Raw genomic sequence first — 23,337 nt, 5'->3', positions numbered from 1 at the left:
TTGAGTAACCTTTCTCGGTGGCAAGCGTAGCTTCGAAGAAGTCTATTCGAACCATAATTTTGTGGTAAAAAGAAATTGTGGAATGTTGTTTACTTCTAGGTGTTATGGAGAAGAACCGGCACCAGTTGTCTTCTCTTGGGAGCTCAGGCCTGCAAAAGGAATGAGTAAATCATTAGTGATTAAAGAACATGTTGGTGCCCCTACAATGAGTCTGTTCTTCAGAACAGCGCAATGGATGAGCGATCCTCCAACTCTTGTGATCCTCACCAAGTGTAGAGACTGCGGAGTGTAGAGCTTGGAGAACCTATAGAATGGCCAAGAGTGGTGTACAAAAAACCTGACCGTTTGCAGTAACAGCACAGAGAAATTAAAAAATCCTAAAGAGCATTCACCAGTGGCAATGAGTCACGATTCACTCATTCACTGAGATGTAAGAACAATACTTTACTCACAAAATAAAAAGTCCTGAAAGTGACGGTCCCATCAGTCGCGCCCTCAGTCGTCATGTTCATGTGCCTGTAAGATATTCTGTAATTCTTGCATTTCAACATATTTACTGCAAAAATTGGAATGTACTGATGTTCAAACGTTTCCTTTCTCCCTCCACCCCCTTCAGGTTTACACATTTGCTGAAGCACTAGTGGACGGAGCTATCAAAATGGGGATGCCCAGTGACTTGGCAAATCGAATTGCTGCTCAGACACTGCTGGTATGTTGGTGGCTTGTAATTTATACCTGAACTGATGATATCACATATGTAGCACGCATTAGCAAAGCGAGTAAGTAGGGCTGTAATCTACAAAAGTACGCATTCAGCTCTTGTGCATGCCTGTTTTCCCAAATTAAAGCAAGACCTGTCCGTTCTGCCAAAGCTTATTTTTAAGGTATATGTAATGCTTGAGCAAAAAGAAAAGGGAGTCCTAACCATTACATTGAAAAAGCCTGTGGCAGTGAAGAAAAGAAAACATTGCATGGATGTTGAAGAATTTAATCTGTGATGATTCTGTGTACATCTGAGATGTAAAACATTTGGTTGGGCTTTGTAATGGAGGCCCTCCATAGGATGTGGAATGAGGCACCAACAGCCAATAGCATGATGAATGACCGAAATATTTATTTAGAGTGTTCTATAGTGCGAACAAGACTCTTACGGGCGACAGAGCACTTTACCTGTGGGGAAAAAGGGAAAATATGAAACAGACAGTGATAATGTACAGACATATATTACAAAGAACAATAGCACATTATTTACGAATAAAAGTAAGAGTAACGGAGAATAGTCGCTCATGAGGATAGGGAGGTAAGAGCCTCTTTATGAGAGGAATGTATTGGAAAGTAGAGTTTTTACTTCTTTTCTGAAGACGGAGGTGGATGGGTTGCATCTGATCTGGCGAGGAAGAGAGTTCCAGATTGTGGGGGCTATCCTGGAGAGGTTTACTTTTTATGAATTTTTGTGACGTTAGTAAGGATCTTGTATTTCTAGAGGGTCTGTTTCCACCCGATAAGGTAAATTTCTGGGTCAGGTAGGAGGGAGTATTGTGGTGCCATGGTTTATGGGTAATGCATGCAATTTTGAGGTGGATCCTGGCCTCGTAGGGGAGCCATTTCAGTGATTACTGGTCGTGAGCGATGTGATCACGATTTTAAAGATCCAGTGATGAGCCTACAAGCTGCATTTAGGGTAGCCTTTAGAGGTGCAAGTGAGATTTTCTGAAGGACCAAAAGGGTAGCACTACTGTAGTCTAATTTTGATAATACAAGAGCTTGAACTGCTGTTTTGAGGTCTGCCAAGGGGAGGAAAGGTTTTAGTTTCCTTAGGATGTATAATTAATGGTTTGCTCCTCTGGCGGTAGCACTAATGTGATTTTGTCCAAGGTTATACCTAGGGATTTTGCAGAATCAATGATTTGTGGGGTATAATTCAAGGCAGTAAGATGAGGGAGCCAGCCTTTGATATTGGTTTTGATGGTGGGTGGTGAGATCCGTGGAAATTCTGTTTTGAGGGCATTGAGTTTGAGGTGGTTATTGGTCAGCCAGTGTTGCGTTTGTATCGGGGTGTTTTTCTTGTCTTTAGGAGAGGTGATTTTTAGATCGAGTTGAGTTTAGTCCGCGTACATGTGGTAGGAGATGTGGGCCAGTTTGAGGTTTCATTTAGGAGCTCCATTTCTAAGTTAAACAATGTCAAGGAGAGAGTAAATTCTTTGAGTACGCACAACAACACTGGCGACTGGTCGGAGAGAGCATAGCTGATTGGGATGCGCTGGAAAGAGGAGAACCATTTTAGTACGGTGTCGGAGAGACCTATCCTGTGTTCTAGAAGATTCAAAAGGGTATCATGATGTGTGGGTATCAGTGTCAAATGAGGCAACAGGTCAAAAAGGATAAGTAGGCAAGATTCTGTCTGGTCTAGTGAGCAAAGGGCATTGTCGACAATGTGGACCAGAGCAGTTTTGGTGCTATGACCCAATTGGAAGCCCGATAGACATTGGCAGAGGAGTTGGAAATGCTCAATGTGATTGCGAAGCTGTAAGTGTACACATTTTTCGAAGAGTTTGGCTAAGGTTGGGATGTTGACGGTAGGGCAGGAATTGATGGGATCAGACTGGTTGGAGTTGGGTTTTTCTTTAGTGTAGGAATAACCTGCCCACTTATGAGGCGGTCGGGTAAGGTGCCTTGAGTGAGTGACACAATGAATATCCTAGCCTATAATTGGAGTAGGATATAGATGGAAACCAACTGATAGGTAGCATTAAGTCAGAACCTCAAAATGAGGGATAAATGAATGTGTGTGGGCTGCTAGCGAAATCGTTACTGGGGCACCTTTAAATTATTAATAGTGTTCCCATCAGAGTTCCATCCTGTACCGCCCTACATCATTTGGGAATGTCACTGGTAGTACACAAGGGATGACCCAATGTACGATTTGGCACAGCGTTGCCCTGTAGGAATTCAATTACCCAATGTGGTTGTTTACTAGGTAGGTATCAGGAGGTAACTGGTAAGCAGTGCTAAATAGTGTAGAAAAACAAAGATTTTTCAAAAAAGTGGTGTAGTTTAAAAAGGGGTAAAGGAAGGAAAATGTGTTTAATAGAAACCTTCCGCTCCCACTATTTAAAAACAGTGCAGAAGGTAGTATCAACAAATAACTACCTTGACAGTTTTAGTGGTCATGGTCGACATGTTTCTGCAGTTTTACCTTGGGCCCATAGGTCACCTACTGCTTCATCAGGACCTACAATGCTACTGCTCAATTATGTGCATAAACAAAAAAAGGGGAAAGTGAAAAATAAATATCACCTTACATTCTCCTTGTTAGAGGACCGGTGGATTTCGCAATACAGCACACACATCAACATGAAACATGAAAAGAGAAGAAAAGAACAAGCTCATTAGCTAGTGCCTCACACGCAGCTAAGGTCATACAATGTACCTCACTGTGGCTCTTAATTCATTAGTTATATTTATCACTAATCTTGTTCCCTTGAAGAGTCACAAGAGAGCATAAGTACCCATCATACAAAAACACTCACCCACTGTTAAGGAGAATGTTGCCCCACCTCACCCGGCATTAGCACAGGTACAACGGAGCCCCGCTCTGTGTGAACAAACAAAAACAAACAGACACAAAGACTGGATTAAAGGAAGTACAACTAGGCTGAGACAAGCCACTAGGTACTTAGTTGGTGTCTTACGCAATATATTTACTAACCAAAGCCACATAGATTGGCTACTGATGTATTGCTAAGTCAATTTCTTATATCGTGGTCTATTGCTGATACAAGTCGCGTAGCATGCGCTAATTCACTGTTAGAGCCGCTATGCGGTTGTTCGAGACAAACACCAATAAGCTAACAGAGTGCTTATAACTTCTAACAGTCACATACCAGCGCGTGTCGATTTAGTGAAATGATCAATGTAAGACCGTTCTTTGGAAGCGCTAGCAGTTTAGCCACACCTCACCTCTCCGTCGGTACTCCAGACGTCCAACTGGGCTGTCTGTGGGAGGTACCGACTGGGTGGGTCAGCCCGCTTTTACAAGTTCCGGTGTGTCTCCCAAGAGGTGGGCGCGGCGCTATGACGTAATTGCGCCGCGCGTTGACTCACGGATACTGTAGTTCTCATGCGCCTGATTATGCCCGCAATAAAGAACTCCTTAAAAACATATCCTTTCAATGAGGACTCTCATAGTCTCTAGGCTAGGTAGCTTCTATCTGACTGTAAACGATACATTCTGGAGGGTTAAACAGGGGCGTCTGTCTTTTAACGCACCAAACCCCTCGCTCGTGGAGCGTATGAATCCTTTTATATATTGGGAGTCCCATCTCATTCTGAACCCAAAGGGACAGGTGAGAAGAACAGTTCGGAGGTTTGAGTTTGGCATCAGTGTGTTATCGCGCCAAACCGCTGAGCCCTGTCATCCTGATGGTGTAATTACTACCGGGCCATTAGTAATGGTCCTATCTCACTTAGGACATGTAGCAATGATCCTTTATTTCATAATTGCTGTAAAAATACATCGCTTAGGACAGTCATCAACATGTTGCTAAAACTTTATTTCAACACAGTATGTGGATGTTCATATGACATTATAGCGACATCCAAGGAATATCTTTGTTCAATCCTTGTTTATCTGTCCTAAGTTTGTACACCCATTTCTGTTCGCGCCGAAACAGGAAGCTTTTGATGTCAGTGATATGGGTAGGTATCATAGGTTGCTCTAACACGGTCCAATGGAGATCAGACGGTGTATGTTTAGTCTTTAAAAAATGATCCGGGAGTCTGGTTGATTGCCTAGAGCACCTAATCGAACTCTTATGTTCTGAAATGCGTGTCTTAATTTTGCGAGTTGTCATGCCCACGTATCTCTTGTTACATGGGCAAGTGATTAAGTACACTAAGTTGGAGCTATTGCAATTTGTAAATCTCCGCTGTTCCCAGGGACGACCAGTCCCTATGTCAATCGTCTGCGATCTAGTGGTATTAGGACACGCTGCACAATTTCCACAGGGATGGTGTCCCGTGGCCGCAGGCATGTCCCACAGTGTGCCCAGTGCCCGTGGTAGTTCTTCTTTGGGGCGGGTGTGGACTAGTTTGTCCTTTAGGTTCTGACCTCTTTTGAAGGCGAACAGTGGAGCTGGAATGGAGTCACTTCCAGTATTGAGAATGCTCCAATGCTTCTTCACTATTCTCTGAATTTGATTAGACTGTGTGGTAAACGTACTCACACAGGTAACCCGATCTTGATGGGGTTTCGGTGGCATAATCTCCAACAGCCCTTCCCGGTTATTATTGGAGGCTCTCTTTTTTGATCTACGAACCAGATGTTTCGGATATTCTTTTTGTAGGAGATCCTTTTCTAGGCATCCTGCATGGTATTCAAACCGGCTCTGGTTGAGCAGTTTCTTTGAATGCGCAAAAATTGCCCATAGGGCAGGTTGTCTCGGAGAGATTTAGGGTGACAACTGTTGTAATTCAATAAAGAATTACGAGACATTGGTTTGCGGAATAATTCAGACGCTAAACCGGTAGGTGTCGGTGTAATGAGAATATCAAGAAATGCCAACTTCGATCTGCTTTGTTCCATTGTGAAGCGCAGGAAGCGATTTCTTTCGTTCAACCACTCATGGAATCTCAGGAGTTCAGCTTCACTACGCCTCCAGATCACTAGAATATCGTCTATATATCGCTTCCACAGACGCACCTTGTCTGTGAAAGGATTGGTGTTAGAGAAGATGTGATCTATTTCAAATCTGTGAACATACAGATTCGCTAGGGACGGAGCAAAAACGCTGCCCATACTCGTCCCGCTCACCTGGAGATAAAGCGAATCTTCGAACTGAAAGAAATTTTCAGTCATGGCTATATTTGCCAAAGTCATTATAAATTTAACTGGAGTGATTGAATCCAGGTCTCTTTCAGTTAGAAGTGCCTCTACTACTTCTAATGTTTCTACCTGTGGAATTGAGGTATACAAACTCTCCACATCAAATGATACCAGGATGTCTGTTTTGCTATCATATTCGATTTCAGGAAGAAGTCTTAATACATCTTTGGTATCCTTGAGGTAGGTCGGCATTTCGCTCACCATAGGTTTCAAAAATACATCAACGAAGGTTGATAATGGCTCTAATAGGGAGCCGATCCCTGAGATAATAGGGCGACCAGGGGCCGGACGTTGTGGTTTATGTATTTTGGGTAAGTGATAAAAATAGGGAACTCTGGGGTTCGCTGTGCACAGATATTGCCCTTCTTTTGCGGTAATCCAACCCTCACTGAGGGCTTCCTCCACAATCTGACCTATTTGTCCGGTCAGTCTATCAGTGGGGTCTAAAGTTAATTTCTGGTATGCCCTGGTGTCATCTAGTTGGCGAAGACACTCTCGCCTGTAGGCATCAGAGTCAAGTAGCACAATAGCTCCGCCTTTATCCGCCGGTTTAATAACCACGGATGGATTGTTGGCTAGATTGGTAACAGCGTCTTGTTCTCTACGTGAGAGATTCTGGAAAGGTCTGTGTTCTTTCCGGAAGAGTTCTTTTAGATCCTGGTCTACAGCTTCTTCGAAGGTAAGGACTTTAGCTGGGATTCCCAATGTGGTGGGATTGAAAGTTGAGGGTTTCTTCAAGCCGGTGTTCTCAGCTCTAGTAGTGGTTTGACCTTGAGCTTGTTGTTTGTGGGCAAAAAGATAATGGAGTCTTATTTTTCTGTAAAACTTGCCCATTTCGATTTGAGTGATGAAAGGATCACTTCTGTTCGTGGAGACGAAGCCCAAACCTTTATTCAAAACTTTTTCTTCCATCTCAGTCAATTGGTGAGAGCTAAGATTTATCACAGTGTTGGACCGGTCGACGTCCCCGCTTGATCCTGCCCGATTACTTTCCCACTCCTTAGTCCCATTGCCTGGGGGGGTAGATTCCAGCGCACTTGGCCCTGTTGTGAAAAATAAGACTCCATTATCTTTTTGCCCACAAACAACAAGCTCAAGGTCAAACCACTACTAGAGCTGAGAACACCGGCTTGAAGAAACCCTCAACTTTCAATCCCACCACATTGGGAATCCCAGCAAAAGTCCTTACCTTCGAAGAAGCTGTAGACCAGGATCTAAAAGAACTCTTCCGGAAAGAACACAGACCTTTCCAGAATCTCTCACGTAGAGAACAAGACGCTGTTACCAATCTAGCCAACAATCCATCCGTGGTTATTAAACCGGCGGATAAAGGCGGAGCTATTGTGCTACTTGACTCTGATGCCTACAGGCGAGAGTGTCTTTGCCAACTAGATGACACCAGGGCATACCAGAAATTAACTTTAGACCCCACTGATAGACTGACCGGACAAATAGGTCAGATTGTGGAGGAAGCCCTCAGTGAGGGTTGGATTACCGCAAAAGAAGGGCAATATCTGTGCACAGCGAACCCCAGAGTTCCCTATTTTTATCACTTACCCAAAATACATAAACCACAACGTCCGCCCCCTGGTCGCCCTATTATCTCAGGGATCGGCTCCCTATTAGAGCCATTATCAACCTTCGTTGATGTATTTTTGAAACCTATGGTGAGCGAAATGCCGACCTACCTCAAGGATACCAAAGATGTATTAAGACTTCTTCCTGAAATCGAATATGATAGCAAAACAGACATCCTGGTATCATTTGATGTGGAGAGTTTGTATACCTCAATTCCACAGGTAGAAACATTAGAAGTAGTAGAGGCACTTCTAACTGAAAGAGACCTGGATTCAATCACTCCAGTTAAATTTATAATGACTTTGGCAAATATAGCCATGACTGAAAATTTCTTTCAGTTCGAAGATTCGCTTTATCTCCAGGTGAGCGGGACGAGTATGGGCAGCGTTTTTGCTCCGTCCCTAGCGAATCTGTATGTTCACAGATTTGAAATAGATCACATCTTCTCTAACACCAATCCTTTCACAGACGAGGTGCGTCTGTGGAAGCGATATATAGACGTTATTCTAGTGATCTGGAGGGGTAGTGAAGCTGAACTCCTGAGATTCCATGAGTGGTTGAACGAAAGAAATCGCTTCCTGCGCTTCACAATGGAACAAAGCAGATCGAAGTTGGCATTTCTTGATATTCTCATTACACCGACACCTACCGGTTTAGCGTCTGAATTATTCCGCAAACCAATGTCTCGTAATTCTTTATTGAATTACAACAGTTGTCACCCTAAATCTCTCCGGGACAACCTGCCCTATGGGCAATTTTTGCGCATTCAAAGAAACTGCTCAACCAGAGACCGGTTTGAATACCATGCAGGATGCCTAGAAAAGGATCTCCTACAAGAAGAATATCCGAAACATCTGGTTCGTAGATCAAAAAAGAGAGCCTCCAATAATAACCGGGAAGGGCTGTTGGAGATTATGCCACGAAACCCCATCAAGATCGGGTAACCTGTGTGAGTACGTTTACCACACAGTCTAATCAAATTCAGAGAATAGTGAAGAAGCATTGGAGCATTCTCAATACTGGAAGTGACTCCATTCCAGCTCCACTGTTCGCCTTCAAAAGAGGTCAGAACCTAAAGGACAAACTAGTCCACACCCGCCCCAAAGAAGAACTACCACGGGCACTGGGCACACTGTGGGACATGCCTGCGGCCACGGGACACCATCCCTGTGGAAATTGTGCCGCGTGTCCTAATACCACTAGATCGCAGACGATTGACATAGGGACTGGTCGTCCCTGGGAACAGCGGAGATTTACAAATTGCAATAGCTCCAACTTAGTGTACTTAATCACTTGCCCATGTAACAAGAGATACGTGGGCATGACAACTCGCAAAATTAAGACACTCATTTCAGAACATAAGAGTTCGATTAGGTGCTCTAGGCAATCAACCAGACTCCCGGATCATTTTTTAAAGACTAAACATACACCGTCTGATCTCCATTGGACCGTGTTAGAGCAACCTATGATACCTACCCATATCACTGACATCAAAAGCTTCCTGTTTCGGCGCGAACAGAAATGGGTGTACAAACTTAGGACAGATAAACAAGGATTGAACGAAGATATTCCTTGGATGTCGCTATAGTGTCATATGAACATCCACATACTGTGTTGAAATAAAGTTTTAGCAACATGTTGATGACTGTCCTAAGCGATGTATTTTTACAGCAATTATGAAATACAGGATCATTGCTACATGTCCTAAGTGAGATAGGACCATTACTAATGTCCCGGTAGTAATTACACCATCAGGATGACAGGGCTCAGCGGTTTGGCGCGATAACACACTGATGCCAAACTCAAACCTCCGAACTGTTCTTCTCACCTGTCCCTTTGGGTTCAGAATGAGATGGGACTCCCAATATATAAAAAGATTCATACGCTCCACGAGCGAGGGGTTTGGTGCGTTAAAAGACAGACGCCCCTGTTTAACCCTCCAGAATGTATCGTTTACAGTCAGATAGAAGCTACCTAGCCTAGAGACTATGAGAGTCCTCATTGAAAGGATATGTTTTTAAGGAGTTCTTTATTGCGGGCATAATCTGGCGCATGAGAACTACAGTATCCGTGAGTCAACGCGCGGCGCAATTACGTCATAGCGCCGCGCCCACCTCTTGGGAGACACACCGGAACTTGTAAAAGCGGGCTGACCCACCCCGTCGGTACCTCCCACAGACAGCCCAGTTGGACGTCTGGAGTACCGACGGAGAGGTGAGGTGTGGCTAAACTGCTAGCGCTTCCAAAGAACGGTCTTACATTGATCGTTTCACTAAATCGACACGCGCTGGTATGTGACTGTTAGAAGTTATAAGCACTCTGTTAGCTTATTGGTGTTTGTCTCGAACAACCGCATAGCGGCTCTAACAGTGAATTAGCGCATGCTACGCGACTTGTATCAGCAATAGACCACGATATAAGAAATTGACTTAGCAATACATCAGTAGCCAATCTATGTGGCTTTGGTTAGTAAATATATTGCGTAAGACACCAACTAAGTACCTAGTGGCTTGTCTCAGCCTAGTTGTACTTCCTTTAATACAGTCTTTGTGTCTGTTTGTTTTTGTTTTTGTTTGTTCACACAGAGCGGGGCTCCGTTGTACCTGTGCTAATGCCGGGTGAGGTGGGGCAACATTCTCCTTAACAGTGGGTGAGTGTTTTTGTATGATGGGTACTTATGCTCTCTTGTGACTCTTCAAGGGAACAAGATTAGTGATAAATATAACTAATGAATTAAGAGCCACAGTGAGGTACATTGTATGACCTTAGCTGCGTGTGAGGCACTAGCTAATGAGCTTGTTCTTTTCTTCTCTTTTCATGTTTCATGTTGATGTGTGTGCTGTATTGCGAAATCCACCGGTCCTCTAACAAGGAGAATGTAAGGTGATATTTATTTTTCACTTTCCCCTTTTTTTGTTTATGCACATAATTAAGCAGTAGCATTGTAGGTCCTGATGAAGCAGTAGGTGACCTATGGGCCCAAGGTAAAACTGCAGAAACATGTCGACCATGACCACTAAAACTGTCAAGGTAGTTATTTGTTGATACTACCTTCTGCACTGTTTTTAAATAGTGGGAGCGGAAGGTTTCTATTAAACACATTTTCCTTCCTTTACCCCTTTTTAAACTACACCACTTTTTTGAAAAATCTTTGTTTTTCTACACTATTTAGCACTGCTTACCAGTTACCTCCTGATACCTACTTAGTAAACAACCACATTGGGTAATTGAATTCCTACAGGGCAACGCTGTGCCAAATCGTACATTGGGTCATCCCTTGTGTACTACCAGTGACATTCCCAAATGATGTAGGGCGGTACAGGATGGAACTCTGATGGGAACACTATTAATAATTTAAAGGTGCCCCAGTAACGATTTTGCTAGCAGCCCACACACATTCATTTATCCCTCATTTTGAGGTTCTGACTTAATGCTACCTATCAGTTGGTTTCCAATAGTCTTGAGGGACGTAGCATTCTGGTCGTTAAACTTTCCCTCTGACCCCCCTTTTGTTAGTATTATTGTAGGATATAGATGAACTTATTGAGGAATTCGGAGGAGAGGGTATGGGAGGGGGTCATTGGAGTATTTATGAGGTCAAAAAGTTTAGGATGTCATTTTTTTCCAAAGGTTTTGAAGCTAGACCCGTCAGCGTTATTTTTAGGTGAGCGAGAGTGTTTCTCAGGCATCCCTCCTAATCATATGGGGTAGAATGTAGGGGGATTCGGGTGGTAGGAGTTGCACAGTGTTTTGGACATCGTTGGTGATTAGCATGGTTTTCTCAGCAAAGAAGGTGGTGAAGGTCTTGCAGTTAGGTAGTGTTTTGTTGTCTGAGGAAGGGTAATAGCTTTTGCGGATCGTCTAGTTTTTGATAATTTGGAACAGTTTTTTTTGGTTGATTAGTTGCTATGTCTAGTCCTTCTTTGCCATAGGAGTGTGGCATTGGACAAGGTGGGGAATGTCTCCATACTCTTTCTGTGATTCAGAGGTGACTCCATCCTCGTTAAAGTTACAATTGAAACCGGGGGTTAGTTTGTTTGGGCAGGATTCTTTTTAGTTGTTTAGGTGCAAGTGTGGCCATCATTTTGGACATGGAATTTTTGTGGTACTCCGTTTGGTCAAGAAGGTTATCCATAGAGAAGGGTGGGAGCAGGATTCCGTTACGAAGAGCCAACATAGTGAGTGGGTTAATGTTGCAGGTATCTCAGACCCAGTGTTTGGCTTTCATAAGTTGCCCCCTAGAAATAATTGCCCTTTCTGATATGTGGAAGGTGATACAGTGGTGGTCAGTCTAGTTGCAAGGTAGGATGGATTCAATTTCTTTGTACTCTTTAACAATGATTAAATCTTGGGTGGCCCCTTAGTTATGGGTTGCGCTGTTGCACGCTTAGCTTAGGTTAAGGTCCTGGAGAAAGGATTTGAAACTGTTCACAAGAGGGTCACTGGAATTGTTCCAATGAATGTTGAAGTCACCAAGAAAAATCTGATTGTTGTGTTCATCACAGATAATCTCCATGATATGTTGGATGAACCTGTGGTTATCTCCTGGCAGGTGGTAGAACGTGGGAAGAGAACATCTTAAGTTGTAATCGGTGGTGATGTCGATCCATAGCTATTCGCAGGAAGGCAGTGAGAGATCCTTTGATTGTTTCAGAGAAAGTATGGATCTGTATATACAGGCTAAGCCACCCCAGAATTGCCTAAAGGGTCTAGTCTGATGATGTCATGACTTGGGGAGGGGGATGTGGGGGGACTATTATGTCAAGGATTGAGGCTGAGGATTCATTCAACCAAGTTTCAGTGAGCACAAGGATGTCCAAGTCATTGTTAAGAATGAGATCGGCGGGAGGAGCCAAGATGGCGATCGGAACAGTCGCATAAACGCCTCGCTCCGGGATCCCTTCCTCCCCGCCACCTATCCTGTTCTTAATCCTGTTCGGGGTGTTCCGAATTCGGTTACAAAGGAAGAGCCTTCACTTACCGTCCTTTTCCGGGGCTCTGGCGTGCAGTGGTTTCTGCGTTCTGCCCCTGATGCCGTGCTGGCCTTCCTGGCCCTGACGCCGGGGCCTCGAGTGCTGTGCCTGCCCGGAGGTGTTCGGAGTGCCGGCGGTCCGGAACCGGTGGAGAGACCTGATGATGGGAGCCTGAGAGCCGCGAGCCGGAAACGCCGGAGCGGACCCACCCCCATGGTGGGTCACCTTACATGCCCGATTGCCTGCCGGCCCGAAGAAGAGAAGCCGCGCTGTCCGGCACCCCTCGGGTGAGAATCCCACTCCTGTTGATTGTCCCGCCTGGGATCCGGTGCAGGGCTCCCCCGAGTGTTGAGGGGAGCACGCCCGTTCTTCTGGTGACTCTCCTTTCTCCGCCGAGCGCCATCCGCTGTGGATCGGCTGTGTGTCCTGGGGCCTCCGGTGCTCCTGGTGGACTTGGAGGCGGATGCGACAATGGCGGCGGGCGTTGAGCTCAAAATGGCGGATGGCCCCTCGGAGTGTCTTTCTCCTGGAGACAGGGTCGTTGCTGCATTTGCTCTCACCAAACCTCGTTTGATTTGGGCGGCCCCTACACGGAGTGCTGTCTTGTTTGCCCTGGCTGCTCTGCGGATCGACATGTCCTTGAAATGCCGGGACTTGGAATTGCGGATCGCCGCCATGGTTGCTCCGCCATTTTGTGACGTGGTGTCGTCTCCCCGAGTTGATATGGTTGAAACTTCTCCAGCTGCTGTGCTGGGATTTCCGGCTGGGTGTTCGATTCCATGGGATCAAGTGGACCCGGTGCCGATGCTGCAGTGTTTCCTACATCCTGATCTCTTTGCTTCGTGCTGGACAGCCCAGATATTGTGCTTGGCCACGTGGATCTTTGAGATACTTTTGCATTCTGACTGCTGCCGAGTTTTCCTGGTTGCTTCTTGTTGGCTGGGACGGTGTTCCGCGAAGATCCCACTTGCTTTCCCTGACTGGTATGGACATACTGTATCATGCTGTTTCTTGGCCGTGGCGGACTCTGGCAGCTTGGCTCTTCGTAAAAGTGGACAGGGGTGATCGTGCCTGGGTGCCTGCGGGACCTTTCTTTTGTTAAATGGCAGCTCCGGGCCTCCTTAGTTGGACAGTTCCTGTCTTCATCCTTTGTGTAGGCTTTTCTCAGTATCCTTTTTGACCTCGATTAGTGATCCGTTGTTGCGGGTGGGGTGGTGTTCTGTATTTCGATCGCCGGCTCCTCTCCTCTTTCTTCCTTCTTTTTCCTCTCCTTCTCTTTCTTTCTCCTTTCTCTTTCTTCGTTATTACTCCCTTTCTCTCTCTTCTATATTTCGGGTGACTCTGGGCGACAGGCACGCTGTTTAGTGGGGTAGGCCATAGCCATTACAGTGATGTAGGGTGGGGGGGTTGTTTGTTATTTTAGTTTGTTTTATTTTATGGACCCTTTTTGCCTTTTTCTAGGGGGTGGGCTATGTCCCTTGGTTTTTATTCCTTCGTTTCGTATGTGTCTGCACTTTCTCCTTTTTCGGGGCGGGAGGGCGGTCTATGTGGCGTCCAACGTATTTGTTTGCTATGATTTGTCCTTTATTTTTGAACTTTTATGGGCATAGGATGTCTCTGGGCTTCGCCCTACTGTGGTTGATTGATTGCGTGGGGGGCTATATCCCTCCCGCCCCCCCCCCTTTTTTTCTGTATATGTTGCATGACACCCGGGTAGATATGGTTGCTGCCTCCTCTATAAATCATAAAATGAAACCTTTCTTCTCCTGGCGCTTACTGTGTAACGACTATTCCACGTCTATCCTGTATTCATTCTACCGTACACATTGATGTTGCTCCTTTTTGAATCTCCTGATTTTGCGGCCGGCCCCTGTGGTTGTAGGCCTGCGCTTGTACTTATACGTATCTCTCAATAAAGGTTTTAGAAAAAAAAAAAGAATGAGATCGGCTGTGTCCGCCGCGTGTTTCACAGCTGAAAGGCAATTGAGTAACATGCAATTGAAGGAGTTTTGAGAGTGATCATGGGCGTATGCGAGGTCGGAACTTGTATGAGGATTGTTTTATATATAAACCTACTGTTGTGGTTGGATGCTCTGAGAGGGTGAGTGATAATAGTCTTGATTTTGTTGTATAGGGTGTTGCGTGGTCGGCCGAAGCATGGTTATAGGTGTCTAGGAGAGAAAGTATTTCTTAGTCCGATAACTGTCTGGGTAGACTATTGGGTCTGACTGAGTGGTTATGGTACGGTGTGGATTTCAAATAAGGATGGATGGACTATGAGTAGGAAGAGATAGAGGCAAAGTGGCAGTTAGTGTTGTTAATCTGGGGGTGAGTTGTGTGTGAGGACCACTTGTGTTCAAGGTTGGAGGTGATATGAACTAGTTTGTGGATGTCAGCCATAATCAATTGCAGTTCAGAAATTATAGTGTCAAGAATAGAGTCAGAGAACCGTCTCCTAAGAAGATCCCGGCAAGTGGAAGCTCTGTAGTGTATAGAACTGGACAAATGGGGGAAGTTTATGGAGCCAGCATCGGTAGAGTTCATAATCGAAGACTTGGTAATGGTTGGTTGAAAGGAGGCGGTGGATGTATTGATCTTGTTGATGGGATTGTAAGTATCTGGGTCTATAGAAGAATGTGAGATGGGGATGTCTGAGTGGTGTTGGCGTGAGGGAGTGCTAGCATTATTGTTAGGGGAGGGCAGGTGTTGGACTGCAGTAGTGCCCTAATAATGGAGGGTGATCGCCAAGGGAGATGGGTGGGGGGAGCGGGAAGTGGGGTGGGAGAGACCGGGGTTTGCGGAAGGGGAGGGGACACAGAGGAGATGCAAGGGAGCAATGGTCAAGTCTAGTTTGTCTTTGAGGTAGGAAAAGAGATCGAAGAGTTCAAGATTGCAATCTGAAGATTGAATGAGCATGGTGTCGCTGTTGTAGATGGAGATGGTGGCATCTGCATTGTATAACGTGGCAGGCACAATAGTAAATTAGTTTCTGTCTGGTATTTGTTTTGGGATGGTGGTGTTGAATGAGGAAGAATGGACTTTCCTCCATTTAGCACATCTATAAGTAGAGAAGGTGAGGTCATTCAGTAGAGTACTCTTTTTGTGGCAGAAGTAGGGTTCAGTAATACGTTTCTTTATTAAGGTTGAGGATTATGTGTTTGAGATATCTCATGGCGTTTTTAGGTATGGAGAGTTATTTCCAGTGTCATATTAGCAGGACATTCGATAACGCATTGAGGTCACTTTCTGATGTAGAACCAATAGGTGTCGCAGAGCATCAGACCAATATCAAGTGGCCGTTTAGCTGCATAGTAGCTGAGTGGACGGCATCTACAATATGTGGTATAAGACATTCAGTGCAAGTACAGTGAAAATAGCGGGTGAGGCAATCGGCACAGCACAACAGCTGCAAATACTGGGGGTGAGTCACACCGCCATGGCAGGGTCAAGTAAAACCCGGTCATACCAGGGACATCGGTAAGGGCGCTGAGTGGATGGGATATATACAATATGCGGTTATAACATCCAATGTAAGTACAGTGCAAATAGCAGGTGAGTCAGTCAACACTGCAGGACAGCAACAAATACTGGGGGTGAGAGTCACACAGGCCTGGGGGGGGGGGGGGGGTGCAGGGTCAAGCAGGACCCGGACAAACAAGGGGCCAGATGCCAGGGAGACTGGCACGAGAGCTTATACCAAGGTCCAGTATTTTAAGGCAGATCCAGGCGAGTTGGGTTGGGGGATCGGCACTATCCAGAGGTTCATCAACTGGCGAGAGGTAAACACATCAGAGGCAATACCGTATAGATCGCTCCTTGATTAGGTTATTGTAAGGCCAAGCAATATGTTTGTTGTACATCTCAGAATTAAATGTTCAGTACATATCATAGAAGGACAATCCGAAAAGCTCAAGATTATGAGTGTCCCTATTGCAAAATTCAACCATTAAGTGGCATCAAAACTAAGTCAGCCAGGACCAGATGAGTCCACCCTGGCTCTCATAGAACAGATCCTTGCAACTGTTTCAAAGTAGCTACAGTCGGGGGGGATAGTACCTCTACATATTAATAATCCAGGTGAAACAACATGAAGTCCAAGAAATGCACCAACTGATTCATGCTCATTAGTCATCAATAGGCTAGTGCAACAATTACTGATGGGGACAATGCTGTGATAAGCACATGATATGTTGTATGGCCTGGTTACCTAGCTGAGTGTGGGTAGCATATGGTACATTTCTGGTGGTGGGGCTGAGGGGGCAGCAGCCAAAACAAAATGTTTGTCCCCCTCACTCAATCCAAAATGGAGGTTTCCTTACTGACACCAATCTGCCACAGATTACAGGCGACCTGGGTGGAAAGAAATGAGGTATCGGCATCCGGAAAGGGAGCTGAAAATAATAGCCGCTATAAATGAAGATGGACGGGGAAGTGAAAGTACACAGAGAGCCTTTGGCAAAAAAGACCGGCTCCACAAGGGAAATAACAAACTGTGATGAGAGCGGCAACAGCCTCGTCTCATAGCGGGCTCCTATCTCGCAACGCTGACCCAGAGTGAGTGAGCAGAGGGCATAGGGTGAGGAAAGGCAACCAAGCGCCGATGGTGCTGTGAGGACCCAGCGATGCCTGTTCGGCTGTGAGGGAAGAGAGGTGGCAGTGGGACCAGGCTAACACAGTGGTCTGAGGTACATGCAAATAGATGTTCATGCTGCCCCTACTTTTGGGACGCAAGCACCGCCAGCTTTGCACAGTAAGCCCCACTAGACTGCCGTTCATGGACAGCACAAAGTGGGCCGGGATAGATCCACTCGCCTCGGAGGCTCACCTCGGGTTCTGCTGCTCCAGTGTTGGGCGACCATGTTTTGGGTGTCTCCCTCGCTGAAAATCAGATTTCCTGTAAGGATAGGAGTCAGTCGTGAAGCAGAGGAGGGAGGGTCGGAAAAGCACAAAATGGCGGACTCCCTCCCGCAGAGCTGCATGGCCCCAGTTTTCTAGGTTACGAATGATCAGAAAGAGTATGGCACTCGCACCACCAGTAACCCTGAAACCAGTCCAACTGGTTGGTGGCTCGTAGATGGTGCCACTGGATCGAGCTAATCGCCAGCAGTCACCGGATCCAATCTGGGGGTTCACCACTACTCGGCCAGCACAGTAGTTGGAGGGAGTAACAAAAGTTCCGTCCCAGGAGCGTGGAAACTGGCGATGTAAGTCATCAATCTTCTTCCCAAAAATTGAAGGAGAGGAAGGCACAAGTTTTGCATTTGTGACACCAAAGTCCACTCTTTCTGTATTTTAAATAAATGGTTTCAATAGGTCTGCAGACAGCTGTGCAACCAAGCTAAACATAGTGTTGTGCTATGTGATAATATGTAATATTGTGACAGGCTTTGATTAATCAGGAACAATAAGATCTCCAAAAGCCACGGACTCTTAACACAGAGATTCCAGAGTGGCCAAACCAGAAGTGGGTGTGGAATAATGGACAGAGTTGCTGAGAAACGGAGAGCTCAAACCCAAAGTATTAGGAACTACAGCCTGCTGCGTGCATATTTTATGTCACTTTAGACTTTATTCCTATTTGCATAGTATTTTGAAGCCACCTAATTTGAGAACCTTTTTCCAATTGTTTTTCTCATGTATTCTACAGCTCTGTAGTGAGATCCACAAAGAATTGTACACGGTTCGCTAAACAGTAGGCAAGTCTGTGGTTGTTGGGGTCCACTTATGCACAAAGGCTGTACTAAGGCCAAACGAATATGAAGATTCTGTAATACCAGGTACTTGGCGGATGGCAGTATTCCCTCAAATCTTGAACAAGTGATTCGAGGTGTAGAATATGTAATGATGAAGCGGGATGGTGAAGAAAACTTGCAGACAATGAACACATTTTACTGTTTGTCCTTTGTCCTTCTTCTCAAACAAATTAATTAAAATCTATTGTTTCCTTCAGGGTGCAGCTAAAATGATCCTGGAAACTGGAGAGCATCCTGCTAAATTGCGAAATGATGTGTGCACCCCTGGTGGGACCACCATCCATGCCCTCCATGAACTGGAGAAGGGGGGCCTGAGAGCGACCGTCATGAATGCGGTGGAGGCTGCAACGTCTAGGGCTCGAGAGATAGGCAAGCAATGAATGCTGATCACTACCCTTGAAACAGCCCATATCACCATTACATGAGTTCTTAGTTGTTAATTCTCCCTACTGTTGAGAAAGTTGTATGGCATGTGGTCCACTCTGTTCCAGGGCCTCATAGACTCACTTGCTATTTGCGGATGTACAGCAGTTGACTTTGGGGGAAAAAGGTGAAGATATAGAGACTAATAGTAACAGTGTGTAAATGTTTTCCCCACACTACATTCCAAAATGTACAACTTGAAAATGGACCTGTTCCAGACCACATGGTTTTCCTGCTTGTTGGTTTCCAGATCATTAAAAACTGTTTGGCAAATCATCTAATGCCCAGTGCATTGATCTTGCAGTGATCCCTGGCTTGCCTTCTCATTAAACCTACTGAAATTCTGGTGTGGGTTTGATGAGGACTCACACCTCAAGATTTCTAGGGCACAGCAAAAAGGCGATCGGATAAGCTGGCACAGTAATTCAAGGTTTTGTGATCCACAGGCAGGAAACACAGAAGTTTGTGCTTGTTTATTTAATTTTGAGATTCACTAAATGAGCATGACTAAGGTAATAGCTATCGAACATTTATGATGCTGAATTGCTACTTCAGCTGTTGATTATACAGCCTTGCCTATGTCCGTTTTTTGGAGTGTTTTTGGTCTTGGAGGCGATATATTTTGTTTACCACTGGAAATAAACAAGGTCTTGTAGCATAATATTTGGGACCTGCAAATTTACTTTGATTGTTAGGGTGATGCTTTCTGTTGTATCCAGAATGGAAAATTTAGAGATTTATAATGAGCGGCATGGAGCACCTCTGACGTTGTTCTATAGGCTGGGCAAAATACACTCTGACCATTTCATATATCAAAGATCTATGCGCCTGATCCAAGAACCTTATCTTTCTGGCGGTGCTGGCATTTTATGTTTGAGTTAATTTTTTTAAATATCCTAGTCGTTATATTTATGACTTCACTTCAGCAGTGGTTTACATTTCATCTGTTTGAGATATGAGAGTTGTTTAACTACTGTTAATGATTTGTTAACTAAAGCAGAAGTTATTTATTTGTAACAAATATATTTCCTTGTAATGTTTAAAACAGTTATAAAATTAAATAGTTGATCTTCACTTTCATTCATCTGCCTGTGTTGTTTTGATTGGGACACATATCTTCTCACTTCTGATTCACTTTACTAATTGGTTTGCGCGGTTTTATTCGGTACATCGAAGTTTGAAATTAATAGGATGTAGATTCCCCAAAAAACATGGATACCCGCTGTACAAAATATGTGGTTACTCATAGTGTAAAATATAGGCTGGTGTTTAGTAATTTACGGGCAAGCAGAAATACGTCTGTACATTGTATATATCTTCTGCTCCAACTTTCTTTGTACATCTAGGTTGTCCTCCCTAAAAGATCTGTTTTGATGAAGAATACTTTAATAAAAACAAAATACCTATTCTGAAGAATCCTAAAACATTAAATAGGACCACAATGCAAAACCTCTATAATTAGTTCTATCTGAAAGAGACCGTTAGTTAAAGATTCCCTACCTTAGAATTTCTCCCAGGCATCAGACTGAATCCGGATAATTTTTTCTCAGCTGCGCATCAGTAGGCGGGGTCAGTCGACTCTGCGTCTATCGTCCGCGTCGTGTTCTCTGGTATGATATCGCTGTGCCTACTTAGACGCCACTGCGCACTGACATCAGCTCTTTCTTTTTCAACGCTAGCCTACCGCAGATCTGGAAAGAGCTTACCCCCTAGTCACTTTTTAATAAACTTTTTTGACATTTTGTCGACCTCCTTTTCGAGTCTTTCGACTCCTGGTCCGCGGAGAATATCCCAACGCCAGACAGGGTGCAAGCTTTGTGATGCCCGTCACAAATTGATGTCTGTGACGGATCTGCACCTTGTGTGTCTTTGGTGTCTGGAACGTGACCACGATCCAAAGTCGTGCTCTTACTGCAGGGCCATTAATCCAAAGTCTTTGCGGGAGTGGTCCCAAAAGCTCTTGGAGGCCCACCTGTCTGCTTTGCATCGCTCCCAATCTCGTTTGAGAGGAAGGTCTCTAGGCCGCTCGCGGAGCCCCCACACCTTGTTGCACTCAAAGTCTTCCAAATCTTTCAAGTCTTCACGTACGTCGAAGCACAAGAAGAAGGCGAAGAAGCACTGGAGCTCTTCGCCATCTTCCCGTCGGTCGGCTGGCACAACGTGGGACCCAGAGCGTAGTTGCTCTAAGGCTCTGTCTCCTGTACCTACTTCAGGGACGACTCCCCACTTCTGCCTTTTTCCGGGAGCTTGAACGTCTTCTGCCCAACTTCGTAAATTTTACAAGTCCCTTCACCATCTTTTTGGGCAGCATGACTCCGCCGGTGCATCTTTGGGCTTCGCAGAGCCAGTTGGGGTTCTGGGCCTTTGATGCCGGTGGCGCCGGCCCTGGTCCCGGAGGACCCCCGCGAATCCAGATCGATGCCCTCGGCCAGCGCTGTCCCCATCTTCACCCCCAAGATAAACCTTTAGCTAGACCGAAGTCGGTCCTGACTGCGGGGGGTACCTTTGTTCCCCTGTTCATCCCTGGTGTTCCCTACCCAGATGGTGGTGATCAGGACTGTGAGGGGTCGCTGGACCCTTTAGCAGACCAGCTAGAAGAGCCGGACTGGAGAGAGGATCTAGGTAATGCCAGTGGTCTGGACACTTGCTTTCTCCCCCTTACCGTGGTTACAGAAGAGGGAGCATCATACACTGTGGTGATGAGAAGGACTTCTTAGGTGTTGGGCCTTGAGCTCCCTTCAGTGGTGATCAGGACTAACCTCCTGACAGAGGTGCTTCAGCCTGCGGCATCCTCCTCTGAACCCCATGTGCCCTTCAACGAAGCCCTCACTGACTTCATTCTGGGCACCTGGTCCAAGCCCAGCACAAGGGCTCCTGTCTAGAAGACAATTGCCTTCCGCCATCCCCTGGCCATGCACGACCCAGTTTTCCTCACCCAACACCCTTCCCCCGAGAGGTTGCTGGTCCAAGCCTCTTAGTCCAAGGGCTCATTCCCGTCTGCTTCCCCAGATAGGGAATCCAAGAACATAGATCACCTTGGTAAGCGCATATTCTCTTCCTCCAGCTTGGCACTGCAGTCTGTGAATACCGCATGCCTCTTGGGTTGATACTCCCACACCATCTGGGACTCGGTTGCGCAGGTGCTGCCTCAGCACCCGTAGGAGCCCCGGGCTGTTCTCTCCCAGGCAGTGGCGGATTTATTTGTGCGTTTTTATATAGCGCGGACTTTACCCGAAGGTGTCAGAGCGCTTCACAATAGGAACAGAACTGATACATGAGAACATTACAAGTGAACAAAATACAAAAGCAAACGTTACATTAAATGAAGCAATAATGACAATCGTGAGCCAACAAAATACAAGAGGTAGTAAACGGTGCATTACAAAAGTGACAATCGTGAATCACAAAATACAAGAGGTAGCAAACGGTGCATTACAGGAGGAAAAAGTGACGTGTGCAGGTTACAAAAGCGTACAAAGTAAACTTAGAGGTATAATACTGCAATATATGGAGGGCCCTCAAGCACAAGAACAAACGTTACGTAGGCCATGGTGGCACTTGTGCAGGTATCGAAAATAAACAGATGTAAGAGGTAGAAAACAGTGTGTTACAAGAGAAAGTGACAGGTGCATGTTACACACGAGTACCTAACACAGGTAGAAAGATATGGGAGGATGGGAGAGATGCAGCTAAACTCACAATAAAATATGGACTGGATACCATGACTCACTAGGCAGAACGATTGCCATGTCGGTAGCCCTTCAGCACTACAACTGGTTGAGGACATCTGCCTTTTCGGGAGATTTCCAAACCACCTTGATGGACATGCCCTTTGGGCCAGTCCACCCCCGCCCCGCATCAGCATCTATTCCTTCCTAGTCAGACCTTTCAGGCCATCAACGGCCAGTGGGCTACAGGATTCACCATCCCCTCCCCTACTGGCAAACCATCATGTCAGACAGGTGGGTTTTGCAAATAGTACAGAGGGCCTATTTCCTCCCCTTCGAGACTAACCCTCCCTCCATGCCACCATCTTTTGATCGCATGAATGAGGTTCATTTGGCGCTTCCCCGTCAGGAAATCTCAGCTCTCTTGGCCAGAGAGCTATTGTGAGGGTCCCTGCGCCAGAAATAGGTTGTGGTTGCTATTCCCGCTACTTTCAGGTGCCCAAGAAGGACAAAGGCCTGCGTCCTATTCTAGACCTCAGGGCCCTCAATTGCTTCCTCCAGAAGGAGAAGTTCAAAATGCTTACATTGTCTCAGGTCCTGTGTGCCCTCGGCCCTGGAGATTGCATGGTAGAATTGGACTTGCAGGATGCCTATTTCCACATCCCCATCCTGCCAGCCCACAGACGCTACCTATGGTTCACGGTAGGCCATGAGCATTTTCAGTTCACTGTGCTCCCCTTTGGCCTTACCAGTGCCCCTCGGGTGTTCACGAAGGTGATGGCGGTGGTCGCAGCTCATCTGCGCAGATCAGGAGATCGAGTCTTCCCCGGTCGTGATGACTGGCTGTTGAAGGCGGGTTCGCCCCAGGCTGTTGTTTCCCACCTCCAGACTACAGCAGACCTCCTGCATTCGCCGGGGCTCACTATCAACGTGCTGGTCACACCTGACCCCTCTCAGACGCTCCCTTTCATTGGGGTGGTTCTGGACACAGTGCAGTTTCTGGCCTATCCTCCCGAGCACAGAGTCCGGCATATTCAGGCAATGATACAGATGTTTCA

General features: G+C 45.8%; 1 protein-coding gene across 1 annotated transcript in view; it reads left to right on the top strand.

Annotated features, from left to right (window-relative positions):
- The window catches only part of PYCR3 (pyrroline-5-carboxylate reductase 3), a 62,781-nt gene extending 43,090 nt beyond the window's left edge, over positions 1-19,691 (top strand). The window contains exons 5-6 of the mRNA XM_078686646.1: positions 617-709; positions 18,386-19,691. Coding sequence (XP_078542772.1) covers positions 617-709; positions 18,386-18,568 — 276 coding nt within the window. The 3' untranslated portion in view covers positions 18,569-19,691. The remainder of the gene's footprint in view (positions 1-616; positions 710-18,385) is intronic.
- Positions 19,692-23,337: the final 3,646 nt, after the last annotated feature.

Source organism: Lissotriton helveticus, chromosome 4_1, assembly GCF_964261635.1.
Source record: "Lissotriton helveticus chromosome 4_1, aLisHel1.1, whole genome shotgun sequence".
Taxonomy (NCBI): domain Eukaryota; kingdom Metazoa; phylum Chordata; class Amphibia; order Caudata; family Salamandridae; genus Lissotriton; species Lissotriton helveticus.
Note: the sequence above shows the minus strand (reverse complement) of the source record. Positions and strands in the feature narration are given on the sequence as shown.